At 44.0% G+C, this 13,663-nt stretch overlaps 1 protein-coding gene across 1 annotated transcript in view; it reads left to right on the forward strand.

Annotated features, from left to right (window-relative positions):
* The window catches only part of LOC139539359 (filamin-C-like), a 73,539-nt gene that overhangs the window by 31,092 nt on the left and 28,784 nt on the right, over positions 1-13,663 (forward strand). The window contains exons 6-19 of the mRNA XM_071342167.1: positions 1,324-1,486; positions 1,676-1,876; positions 3,849-4,113; positions 4,354-4,490; positions 4,740-4,933; positions 5,072-5,329; positions 5,612-5,735; positions 6,108-6,268; positions 8,366-8,747; positions 8,998-9,260; positions 9,496-9,774; positions 9,976-10,294; positions 10,651-10,824; positions 12,022-12,184. Coding sequence (XP_071198268.1) covers positions 1,324-1,486; positions 1,676-1,876; positions 3,849-4,113; positions 4,354-4,490; positions 4,740-4,933; positions 5,072-5,329; positions 5,612-5,735; positions 6,108-6,268; positions 8,366-8,747; positions 8,998-9,260; positions 9,496-9,774; positions 9,976-10,294; positions 10,651-10,824; positions 12,022-12,184 — 3,083 coding nt within the window. The remainder of the gene's footprint in view (positions 1-1,323; positions 1,487-1,675; positions 1,877-3,848; positions 4,114-4,353; positions 4,491-4,739; positions 4,934-5,071; positions 5,330-5,611; positions 5,736-6,107; positions 6,269-8,365; positions 8,748-8,997; positions 9,261-9,495; positions 9,775-9,975; positions 10,295-10,650; positions 10,825-12,021; positions 12,185-13,663) is intronic.

A 13,663-nucleotide genomic window follows, 5' to 3' on the forward strand; every position in this document is an offset into this window, starting at 1 on the left:
AGAAAACCACAGCCTCATTCCGGTCCTGAAAGGCAGAAGAAAATTCCCAAAAGTATCAGATTCAAAAATATTACTAAAAATATTTATAATCATGCAATCACAAGTGAAATATACCAAAACACAGCTTAGCTTGTTGTTAATCCACCTATCGTGTCAGATTTTGAAAATATGCTTTACAGCGAAAGCAATTCAAGCTTTTGTGAGTGTATCAATCAATGCTAGAACAGCTAGCCCCAAATTAGCATGGTCACGAAAGTCAGAAAAGCAATGAAATTAATCGCTTACCTTTGATAATCTTCGGATGTTTTCACTCATGAGACTACCAGTTACACAATAAATGTTCTTTTTGTTCGATAAATATTACTTTTATAACAAAAAACGCCATTTGGGTTGCGTGTTATGTTCAGAAAACTACAGCCTCGTTCCGTTCGACGAAAATTACAAAAAGTATCCGTAATGTTGGTAGAAACATGTCAAATGTTTTTTCTAATCAATCCTCAGGTTGTTTTTAACATACATAATCGATAATGTTTCAACCGGACCGTAACCTATTCAATAAAAGAGAGAAAGAAAATGGAGAGCTACCCCTCTCGCGCGCAGGAACTAATCAAAGGACACCTGACTAGTTTTGAAAAATCTCGCTCATTTTTCAAAATAAAAGCCGGAAACTATGTCTAAAGCCTGGTCACAGCCTGAGGAAGCCATTGGAAAAGGAATCTGGTTGATACCCCTTTAAATGGAAGAAAGACGGGAAATGAAACACAGATTTAAAATAAAATAAAAATCATTTCCGGGTTAGATTTCCTCAGGTTTTCGCCTGCAAAATCAGTTCTGTTCACAGACAATATTTAGACAGTTCTGGAAACTTTGGAGTGTTTTCTATCCTAATCTATAAATTATATGCATATTCTACGATCTGGACCTGAGAAATAGTCTGTTGACCTTGGGAACGTTATTTTAAAAAATTCAAAAAATATTGTACAACAGCTGATGAAACTAACACTGTAAAAGTGTGAAAAGATTTGATCAGTGTTATTTCCTGATAGCTGCTGGTTAAAAATACAATCTACACAGGACCTTCTAATCACCAGCTTTGCATGGGCAGGAGTTTCAGCTGTCCATGGTGACATCACCATGCAGTAAATTGATTAATAAACCAATAACAAAGTTCCAAACCTCTGCCAATAACAGCTAATTTTCACGGCAATGTAAATCTATTACAGTAAGCTAATTAATTGTTACCCAGAAATTATTTGAAATATATATATTTTTTAAAGTCTGCATTGGGCCATTAAAGGAACATTTGACTGGTTCTTTCCTCAGGTGAAAGTGCTGTTTGCTGGGCAGGATATTGATAATAGCCCCTACACAGTGAACGTGGCCAAGGCCATAGGTGATCCCAACAAGGTCCAGGCCAGAGGACCAGGGCTGGAAGCTACCGGCAACATGGCCAACAAACCCACCTACTTTGACATCTGCACTTCAGGTAAGGAGTGGGGACACACCAGTCAAGGAACACATTAGTAGCAGTGATCAGATGAGTTCCTTGCAAAACTGCTAAAACTAGAGAAGGAATTTACTGTGAGGGCCCAAAACAATGTCCCACGTTTCCTTGTTTTGATCACATGGTTGGTTAACAGTGTTTTGATTGGTCTCTTCCTGTTATCCTGTCTAGGTGCTGGTAACGGTGATGTGAGCGTTGTCATCGTGGACCCTGAGGGGAAGAAAGACACGGTGAAACTGATCTTGGAAAACAAGGGGGACAGTGTTTTCCGTTGCACCTACCGGCCCATGTTGGAAGGCCCCCACACCATCCATATCCTGTTTTCCGGTCAGGAGATCCTTAAGAGCCCCTTCAAGGTTCAAATCACAGAGGGTAAGTTAGCACTGAGCCAACTGTCACGACACAAATCACTGTTATTGGCACTACTGTTGCATTGTGTCATTTCGTTGTTGATCTATCACTCTCTAGTTCCACAGTTATTTCAATCACTCGCCGCAGCCAACATGTCGCCACGATGACCAGTCAGTGTTATGTTGAAGTTAAACCAACTTCCTGTCTGTGATGTTTCGCTCCTCCCTCTATCGTGGGTCCTCTTCCAGTTCAGATAAATCCCCAGTCTGCATTCACCTCTCCCTATGGGGAGAAGGGCCCAGAGGGCAAGAAGGGTGGTGTCCCTACCCTCAGAGGGAAAAAGTGCAGACCAAGTTAGTATGGGTTGTCTAGGTGGAGGCCTGCGCCCGTTGGTATGCTAGCCGGGCCCCACCATACCTATGTCCTGTGCCCTATGCCATTTTCCCGATGCCCTGTATGCTTCCTGTGGCAATGCCAAGAAAGAGTGCCTTGCTTGGGCGGTTGCTACCTTGCCTGTGGCAGCTTGGTGTTGGAGACAGATATCTCATACATTTCTATTATGTAGCAAAGTGAATGTTCTTGACTAGTAGGAAACTTTCCAGGAAAGTGATTTTAGTCTAAGTGAGTCAGTGCTTCCCAGATTGCATTATGAAATGTTTCATTTTTAAATGTTTTGGCTTGTTGTGTTTCCTTCATTTGGGTTAGTATTCATAGGTTTGATTGCTTCAAACTTTTAAGTGTAACCAAGCCTGCAATCAATGTTTCTATTAGACTGAAATGTTGTTAAGTCAGTTGTTGCATGGAAGCTCCATTCGTTTCTTCATGCTGCAACCAATACATGGTTGTATTGATATACAGTACTTGTCAAGTTTGGACACACCTACTCATTCAAGGGTTTTTCTTTATTTGTACTATTTTCTACATTGTAGAGTAATAGTGGAGACATCAAAACTATGAAATAACACATATGGAATCATATAGTAACTCAAAAAGTGTTAAACAAATCTAAATATATTTTATATTTTTGATTCTTCAAAGTAGCCACCCTTTGCCTTGATGACAGCTTTGCACACTCTTGGCATTCTCTCAACCAGCTTCATGAGGAATGCTTTTACAACAGTCTTGAAGGAGTTCCCACATATGCAGAGCACTTGTTGGCTGCTTTTCCTTCACTCTGCGGTCCAACTCATCCCAAACCATCGTAATTGGGTTGAGGTCGGAGATTGTGGAGGCCAGGTCATCTGATGCAGCACTCCATCACTCTCTTTCTTGGTCAAATAGCCCTTACGTTTCGGGTCATTGTCCCGTTGAAAAACAAATGATAAGCGCAAACCAGATGGGATGGCGTATCACTTCTCTATACCACCCCTACCTTGGCACAACACAACTGATTGGCTCAAATGCATTGAGAAGGAAGGAAATTCCACAAAGTAACTTTTAAGGCGGCACACCTTTTAATTGAAATGCATTCCAGGTGACTACTTCATGAAGCTGGTTGAGAGAATGCCAAGAGTGTGCAAAGCTGTCAGCAAGGCAAAGGGTGGCTACTTTGAAGAATCTCAAATATAAAACACTTTTTGGTTACTACATGATTTCATGTGTTATTTCATAGTTTTGATGTCTTCACTATTATTCGACAATGTAGAAAATAGTAAAAAAAGAAAGAAAAACCCTGGAATGAGTAGGTGTGTCCAAACTTTTGACTGGTAATGTATGTGTATTATACAATGTGAGTGTACTGCATTCAGAATTGTGATATTCCTATACTGCATTGTGTCAAAGTTCAAAGCTAGCATCCTATGGAATAGATTGCCTGATTATGTTCGTTGACCTTAATAATGAAAGTCATTATAGCATCTTGCCTGCATCATGTTTGCATACGACATTGTATCGTATGCGAATGCTCCTGCCAGCTCCATTTGGTCATACACTGCTAGGTTAGTCTGTCAGTCTGTGTACCACTCTCCTTAACCACCCCTTTCCTTCTCTACAGCCATCAATGCCGACACATGTCGTGCCACGGGCCGAGGCCTTCAGCCAAAAGGGGCGAGGGTCAAGGAGGTGGCAGACTTCAAGGTGTTCACCAAGGGAGCTGGCAACGGAGAGCTCAACGTCTCAGTGACTGGACCATGTGGAGATGAGGAGCCAGTGAAAGTAAAATATGTTGGTGATGGTGTCTATGAGTGTGAATATCTTCCTAACCAGACTGGTAAATACACCGTCAACATCACCTGGGGAGGACAGCCCATCCCACACAGGTAAGGACTTTCAATAAGCCGTTTTAAATGCTTATAAATGTGTAGAAATGCTTATTAATTATAATGCTTTTTTATGTTCTATTAGTGTTTGTTAATGATTCTCATTAATAATAGCATATAAAGTATTTATAAAGTGATCATAATGTGTTTACTACACTTCCCAATGTCCAGCACCTACATAGTCTACTGCAACACACCCTCCTTTCCTTTTCTTGACCTATTTCTGTGTGTCTCTTTCAGCCCCTTCGATGTGGAGGTGAGTGAGGTGGCAGGCCCTCAGAAGGTGAGAGCCTGGGGTCCTGGTCTGGTGACCGGCCGGGTGGGCAAGTCGGCTGACTTCGTGGTGGAGGCCATCGGCACGGAAGTGGGAACTCTGGGTAAGCCAAGACATGAGGGACATGGGGCATTATGGGTAAAGTAGTTGAACAAGTAGAGTAATGGATTAGATGACAGTAACAAAATCAAACTTCTTTAGTGGAATTTATCTTTACATTTTCTAAGAAAAGGCACACTACTTCTTCTTTATAGTCACAAGTACAGTTGGTGTTCTAACAGGTGTGCAGAGGAAAATGACTTATATGCCTCTTGAGTGATTGGGAGACTAAAGTCAAATGTTCTCTCTCCAGGCTTCTCTATCGAGGGACCATCCCAGGCTAAGATAGAGTGTGATGATAAGGGTGACGGCTCCTGCGATGTCCGCTATTGGCCCACTGAGCCAGATGACTACGCTGTCCATGTCATATGTGATGACGAAGACATCAAAGACAGCCCCTTCATGGCCCACATCCTCTCTGCAACCAATGACTGCTTCCCTGAGAAGGTTAACTCCTCCCACCACACCAGCCTAGCTCCACCCTTACAGGAGTAGTTTTTATGACACACAGATGTACAAACAAACACACACAAATGTAATTGTACCTCTATGCAAGTCACATGAATGTTTACCTCTCTGTTGCAGGTGAAAGCTTTCGGTCCAGGCCTGGAGCCCATAGGGGTCATCGTAAACAAACCAGCAGAGTTCACCATCGATGCCCGCGGGGCTGGCAACAGCCATCTGAAGATCTACGCCAAGGATACAGAGGGCGTCACCATCGACATTAAGATCACTGATAAGGGAGACGGGACCTTCTTGTGTGTGTACGTCCCCATCAAGCTCATCAAACACACCATCATCATCACCTGGGGAGATGTCAACGTGCCCAACAGCCCCTTCAGGGTGAGTAGGACCGACCCACTGAGATTTGAACCCGGGATCTCCTGTGTGTCACTAAACCGTGTTAGCCCACTGAGCTAAAGCCTAGGCATTAGGTAAGGGACGGGGAGCCAATACAAGTCTACAGGTCTCAGACAAGTTTACATAAGCCCAGCCAGCGTACTCTTATTTAGGGAAAATGATACTCCACTAGAAATGGATATGAGTACTTTAGGTAGCAACAATAGTGTTGTGTGTCAAGTGTTGCCTCTGTCTGAATAACACTGTGTGTTTCTGTGTGTATAGGTGATTGTTGGAGAGGGCTGCCACCCAGACAAGGTCAAGGTGTATGGTCCAGGAGTGGAGAAGACAGGACTCAAGGCCAACGAGCCCAACTTCTTCACTGTGGACTGCGCAGAGGCTGGACAAGGTATGTGTGTTAATAGGAAATACTACTCAAAGTGTTCTTCTTCTTCTTCTTCCTGTAGAGAACCCTGTAGGGTTCCAGGTATAACATTTTCACCCTGTTAGAACCCTTTTAAAACCAATTTTTCCATAGAGAAGGTAGTTTATTTACTTTTTATTTAACCTTGATTTAACTAGGCAAGTCAAATTCTTACGACGACGCTGGGCCAATTGTGCGCCGCCATATGGACGAGCATCGTCTTGCACTTGTTCTGCCAATACCAACCTAACTTTAGTGCCTGCAACTGTAAAAGATCAGAAAGTGATTGATACTGATAGGCACAGTATTATGAGATTTCTTCATATGTAGATATACATATCTATTGACCTCCCACAGGAGACATCAGCATTGGGATCAAGTGTGCTCCAGGAGTGGTGGGTCCAGCCGAGGCTGACATTGACTTTGACATTATCAAGAACGACAATGACACCTTCACCGTCAAGTACACCCCACCCGGTGCAGGGAAATACACCGTCATGGTGTTGTTCGCTGAACAGGTGAGATTAAAACTACACTACCCAGGGTCCTTCAGTAGAGAGTTACTGTTACAAGGGACATCAAACGTGGAGACACTATGGAGGCTCTAATCTAGAGCGCCCAGTTAAATTGTGTTTGAGCGCATTTTTTAACTCTCTAAATGGTTAAATGTGCGAGAAATAGATGTCATTGTTGCAATAGTTTGTGAGTGGGCAACATATACTATCATCTTAAATTGACATGTTGAATTATTTTGCTATATTCAATTATTGTATATTTTCACTATTTTCCCTAATGTGGACAGTTGTTTTACTACCTTACACAATCTTGCATTTTCACCATAATATTTTGTGGAATTCAACATCCTTTTTACCTCGGATTGGTGATGTCAGAATAAAAGTTTAGTCATCATGATAACATAAGATTGATTGCTTAAAACAGATCAATATCTTTGATTTTGTACCGTTGAGTTTGTCACACGTGCTGGGATGCGCAGGACTTAGAACGCGGAGTGGCCAGGAGATAGCACAGAAAATTAGTTAGTGGTCTCTCTATAAAAGTTGCTGGCCACACACCAATACATGGTTTTGACAGTCAAATTAGCAGTTAAATAGCAACCAACCGTTGTCACTATTGATATCCTATGCCGCGTCGTGATATGTTGAAGTTAACAGAAAAAGTGATCTGTTCCCTTTTCCGTGATGGCAGCCTCCCAAAATCAACATCCGACATTCTAAAATATAGATATAAGCCTTCTACAAGTTCTCATCGAACCAACCATGTATAGGTTATTCCAAGTTTCCGTGTGCCCTTTGAATAGTGTTAGTTTAAACAGTGCAACACCCCAAACCTTTGTCCCCTGTTCTATAGATTTTGGCGTAATATCAATGGAAGTGATTAACAAAAAAAAGTGTTGTGTTACACTTACCGGGTTGGCGAGCAAATGCAAATGCAACACTTCAAAATGTGGCTAGCTGTCCTTTACAAATTGTCCTCTAACCAGTAATGTACACATTATTTTGAGATTCCGTGTGGTTTTTGAGCTTTATTAGTTTTAACAGGACATGCAAACCTCATCTCCCCCCTTCTAGCGCCATTGAACTCAACATGACATCGACATGAGTGATTGACAAATAAGTTATGTTTCTCTTTCCGTTTTGGCGACCTCCAAATCAAAATGCATCACTCCAAAATGTAGCTGACTGTCATCGGCAGGTTGCTCTCTAACCAGCGATGTAGATAATAACTCCAGTTTCCATGTGTTTTTTTAGTTGTGTTAGTTTCAGCAACGCGTATAACCTGATTTTCTCCCTAATCGATAGGGGTTTTTGGTGCAGTTTATAAGGTGCTTGTGTAACAGTATAACTTTAGTACGTCCCCTCGCCCCGACACGGGCGCGAACCAGGGACCTTCTGCACACATCAACAACGGTCACCCACGAAGCGTCGTTACCCATCGCTCCACAAAGGCCGCGGCTCTTGCAGAGCAAGGGGCAACCCTACTTAAGTCTCAGAGCAAGTGACGTAACTGATTGAAATGCTAGTAGCGCGTACCCGCTAACTAGCTAGCCATTTCACATCCGTTACACTTGTTTACAAAAAACACAAGTAATATGATTACTATTGTTGCACATTTACTTCATGTGTAGATACGACATTTTATATTTAGGTTTTCAATACAGTATATCACAAACTGTTTCTGCGTATTGGTTATTGATTTGAACATGTTAAATCTGTGTTTTAACATTGGGATTCTTGTCAAAATGTCTTCTCAACAGGAAGCAGCGACAGCATCATTTTCAACTTAAGTTTTAGGAATATAAATTGAACATTCAACATTCATTTCCAGTGTTATTGTACCTGATCAGGTAAAAACTCCTGAATGAGTCCAAAAACGTGATTTGGTTTATTTATTTTGATGATATACCAGAAATCACCAAAATTGGTTTGCCCTTCCTACTGTTACTATGTGGCTTAGCAATAGAACTATAATAATTATAACGATTCATTCTAAGGATGAATGGCACAAAAGTTGCCCTAGTTGGGATCTCGATTTGTGTTCGAGTTTTTATTTAAAAAATCGTACAGCAGCAAAACCATTCCATATTTGTGTTACAGGAAATCCCAATTAGTCCATTTAGAGTGAAGGTGAATCCTTCCCATGATGCTGGCAATGTGAGGGCTGAGGGCCCAGGACTCAACAAGACAGGCGTGGAGGCGGGCACTCCGACCCACTTCACCATCTTCACAAAGGGAGCAGGCAAGGCCAAGCCAAAGATCCAGTTCACAGCAGCAGAACTGAAGGGAGAGGCTGTCAGGGACTTTGAGATCATAGACAACCATGACTACTCCTACACCGTTAAGTACGCCGCTGTTCATCAGGGTCAGACGACCATCTCCGTCACCCATGGAGGGGACCCCATTCCCAAGAGCCCCTTCAATATTACTGTGGCTCCTCCTGTAGATCTGGGAAAGGTCAAGGTTACAGGACTGGACACCAGTAAGTTCTCAACATTGTACACAGTAACTTTGCAACGTAAAGCCCAAAATGTAATTGATTTGAAAACTGGATCTTGTTATCTTATTCATTTTCTTCTTCTTGGGACCATGTACATCTTACATTGCCCTAGATTATAGCTATATACCGTAGCTAATTCTTATTTGCAATGGTGTTGTCAATAGTTTGAATGAGTAGCTGTTAAAACTGATGAATATATGATTTAAGCATGTTTGTTCTTGTTATTTTACAGAGGTGGATGTTGGCAAGGATCAAGAGTTCTACATCAACACCCAGGGAGCCGGAGGACAGGGCGAGGTGGCCGTCAAGATGACCTCACCCTCTGGCCGACCAATCCCTTACAAGCTGGATTCGGACACAGCCAATGGAGCCCACTCGGTGAAGTACATCCCCCCAGAGGAGGGGCCTTACAAGGTGGACGTCAGCTATGATTGCAACCCCGTCCCTGGATCCCCCTTCGCTGTGGAGGGAGTGATGCCTGCTGACCCATCAAAGGTAAAAGTGACTACATTTGACCCTATGAGCTTCAGTGGGATCTATTTTAATGCGAGGCTCATGAAAAGGCAGTAACTGTCCACTGACTGATACTCCGAAATGTAATCTGTACTGAAGCTTAATGAAGCATTATGGATGTTTTTTTGTCCTAATGTTTACACTACTGGCATCGACTTCTTCTTGCTTCTTCATGACATTATGAGTCTCTCTAACACCTATTAACTTTCTCCTTCAGGTGCGCGCATACGGCCCAGGCCTGAAGGGAGGCATTGTGGGTAAACCAGCCCCCTTTGCCATTGACACCAATGGAGCGGGCCCCGGCGGGCTGGGCCTGACTGTGGAGGGGCCGCGCAAGGCTAAGATCGAGTGCCAGGACAATGGACACGGTACCTGCTCAGTGTCCTACCTGCCTACTGAGGCTGGAGAGTATGCCATCAATATCCTGTTTGGAGAGCAGCACATCCCTGGGTCTCCTTTCAAGGCAGCTGTTAAGACATGCCTGGACCCCAGCAAGGTGAGATGAGATGATACTTTATTTAATATACTTTATGCCTTCGATATGCCTAGTTATTGATTTATTGACATGCCTATTGGTTGTGTATTCAGGCTGATTATATCGTTTATATATTTTCCATGTTTTTTAGGAATGTATGACATCAAATTTGAGATTGTATGTATGTGTCTGCATCTGTAAAAATATCAAATAAACCTACAGGTAACAGCCAGTGGTCCAGGCCTAGATAAAGCCAAGGCAGGGGAACCAGCCTACTTTACAGTGGACTGCACCAGTGCCGGAGAGGCTGAGCTCACCGCCGAGATCGTCTCTGAGTCCGGGGCTCAGGCCGAGGTCCACATCCAGAAGACAGCCGAGGGAACCTTCTCTGTCACCTACATCTCACCTTTCCACGGCACACACACCATCACCATTAAATACGGGGGTCACGTGGTTCCCAACTTCCCTGCGCTCATCCAAGTGGAGCCGGCTGTTGATACCAGCGGAGTGCAGGTCTATGGACCAGGAGTACAGCCCAGAGGTAAGGAGGAGTAGTTGTGGAGTGGTTAGGGCATATTACCCTTGCTTAGGTAAAGTAGGCAAAGGCTCCTATAGCGAAAGGCTACTTAAGCTATTTAACTATAGTTTGGTAAATGCCTCAATCTAAGGCTAGCTAGCTACTATACACAGTAGTTTACGAGCAAAACAAAGCATAGCTTACTGATAAAGGCCATATAGCTAAGGCTACTATAGCATACTGGCAAAAAGCTACTATAGCTAAAGTATACTTTAGCTTACTGGAAAAGGTTACTCTACCTAACACTACTGTAGCTAACAATTACATGCTAACAATTACAGTAGCTTGCGATCCTTCCTTGCGATCCTCTATGTCTATAGGAGTCATCAAGGAGGTTACCACTCACTTCATTGTGGATGCCCGCAAAATGACAGAGACCTTTGCTGACCACTTGAAAGCGTGCATCATCAACCCTTCAGGCACCAACACGGACACCTACATCACAAACAAGGGAGACGGAACCTTCCGAGTGGAATACACCGCCTATGAGGACGGTAAGAACATGTAGAAGATGAAGTTAAAGTTCGGTTGCTTGGTAGGATATGTTTAATAGCTATCCGACTCCAAGGACCATAAATGGACAACGTAGATGTACACAGGGCAAGCCCATCACATGTTACTTGCTCTTTTATTCAGTTTTGTTCAACAAGGAATCCTTGAAAAGAGTGATAGCGAGATATTATCAAATCCAATCAAAGTTTATTTGTCACGTGCGCCGAATACAACAGGTGTAGTAGACCTTACAGTGAAATGCTTACTTACAGGCTCTAACCAACAGTGCAAAAAAGGTATTTGGTGAACAATAGGTAAGTAAAGAAATAAAAACAACAGTAAAAAGACAGTGAAAAACAGTAGTGAGGCTATATACAGTAGCGAGGCTATAACAGTAGCGAGGCTATTATACAGACACCGGTTAGTCAGGCTGATTGAGGTAGTATGTACATGTAGATATGGTTAAAGTGACTATGCATATATCATGAACAAAGAGTAGCAGTAGCGTAAAAGAGGGGTTGGCGGGTGGTGGGTGGCTGGACAAAATGCAGGTGTTTGAGCGGAGGGTTCATTTAGGACTAGGTAGATAGAGTAGATAGAGAGGGTATAAATACAGAAGGAGGGAGAGGAGGTGATCTGAGGGGTTTAGAGAAGAGAGGCAGAGAGGGGAGAGGGCTTCATAAATAGAGTTAGTGCTGGAACAGAAACGAAGATCAGGTATATATGCTCTGCTCTGTCCTGCTCTGAGCCTCTTCTCTCAGATACAGGAGTAATGGCTAGCTGGAGGTATTAATAGAGTTCGGTCAAGTTAATGTTATTACGGTATAACAACGGGGGGAAAATGTGTTATTTTTATGTATTAATGATTAGTCTCACATCTCCATAGTTACCACAAGTCTCATTCATTATCTGAACGAATCTTAGGAAGAAAGGTTCACGCGTGATAAAATATCAGAAATGCACTGAAAATCGTCTTAGATAGATAGAACTTAATTGCCCTGCACAGTGAAAACCAGCTTGGCCATCATACAAGATCATGTACAGTATATCTGCCATAAAATCACCTGTAATCATGTGTATCTGTCTACTGAGAGCACACACACACACACACACACACACACACACACACACACACACACACACACACACACACAGCACTGTGAGATATTGAAACCATCTGGTTGGCCTGTCTGTTCCAGGTATGCACGTGATTGAGGTGCTGTATGATGAGGTGGCCATCCCTAAGAGTCCCTTCAGGGTGTCAGTGGTGGAGGGATGTGACCCCACCCGGGTCAGGGCCTACGGGCCAGGGCTGGAGGGAGGACTCATCAACAAACCCAACTGCTTCACCGTCGAGACCAGGTACAATCACAGCAAAGGAAAAGATTGCATACACACAGCCAATGTTTCTGAACAGGTGCTGGATATCAAATAATCAAATCAAATCAAATGTATTTATATAGCCCTTCTTACATCAGCTGATATCTCAAAGTGCTGTACAGAAACCCAGCATAAAACCCCTAACAGCAAGCAATGCAGGTGTAGAAGCACGGTGGCTAGGAAAAACTTCCTAGAAAGGCCAAAACCTAGGAAGAAACCTAGAGAGGGACTCTATAACTGTCACGTTCTTTCAAAATCGAACCCAGAAGCAGACCAGGACAAGGAGAGTAGGAAGAAGGTGAGTATTTATTTACAAGTGAATGTGAATGGGTAGATATATCCAGGTGGCGTAGCGGGCAGCGGTGGTGAGTTGATAGGAGTAAATAGGTGGATCCAATGGGGTAGCGGAATCCTCCGACGACCAGGCGGGAATGGGGTAAATGATCCGGGTGAGTAATGTTCATGGCTAACGATCCGGCAGGGAATGGATGTCAGGTCCGGGCTTAAGAAGAGGAGAGATGATGATCAGGACCAGGTGTGCAGATAGCTGATGGGATACAGGTGCGGGTAATCAGAACTCCCCCAACTGGCTACTTTGCCCGGCAACCAGACAGGGTGCGTTCCAGGACGCCGGAAAAAACACTCCAGGACAGAACACAGGCAAAAACCAGACTCAGGAAACGGGATTCGTGACAGTACCCCCCCTCCGACGAACGCCACCGGGCGGACTACCCGGAGCGCCAGGGTGGAGGCGGTAAAAGTCACGAAGCAGGTCATCGTCAAGGATCTGACGCCGAGGAATCCAACTCCTCTCCTCTGGACCATATCCTTCCCAATCCACTAAATACTGGAACCCTCGACCCCGCCGTCTGGAGTCCATGATGCGGCGCACCGTGTAGGCAGGACCACCTCCGATCATCCGAGGAGGAGGAGGACGAGGAGGAGGGGGCAACAGAGGACTGAGGAGAACCGGCTTGAGGCAGGAGACATGAAAGGTGGGGTGTACTCTAAGCGTTGCCGGCAATTTGAGTCGGACCACAACAGGGTTAATGATTCTCTCCACCACAAACGGACCAATGAACTGAGGTGACAGTTTCCTCGACTCAGTCCGTAGAGGAAGATCCCGTGTAGCCAACCAAACCTTATCTCCGATGGTATAAGCGGGAGCAGGAGTACGGCGACGATTCGCCTGGATCTGATACCGGTCAGAAACTCTAAGGAGGACCTTCCTGGCCTGGACAGAAGGAACCGAGAGATCCCTCTCCTGAGAAGGAAACAAGGGAGGTTGGTATCCGTACAGGCATTGGAAGGGGGACATCCCAGTGGCAGATGAAGTAAGGGTATTATGGGCATACTCGACCCAGGGTAATTGAGATGACCAAGAGGTGGGATCAGAGGAGACAAGACAACGCAGCGTGGACTCCATCTTCTGGTTGGCTCTCTCCGCCTGACCATTAGATT

The sequence above is a fragment of the Salvelinus alpinus genome, chromosome 15, assembly GCF_045679555.1.
Source record: "Salvelinus alpinus chromosome 15, SLU_Salpinus.1, whole genome shotgun sequence".
Lineage (NCBI taxonomy): Eukaryota > Metazoa > Chordata > Actinopteri > Salmoniformes > Salmonidae > Salvelinus > Salvelinus alpinus.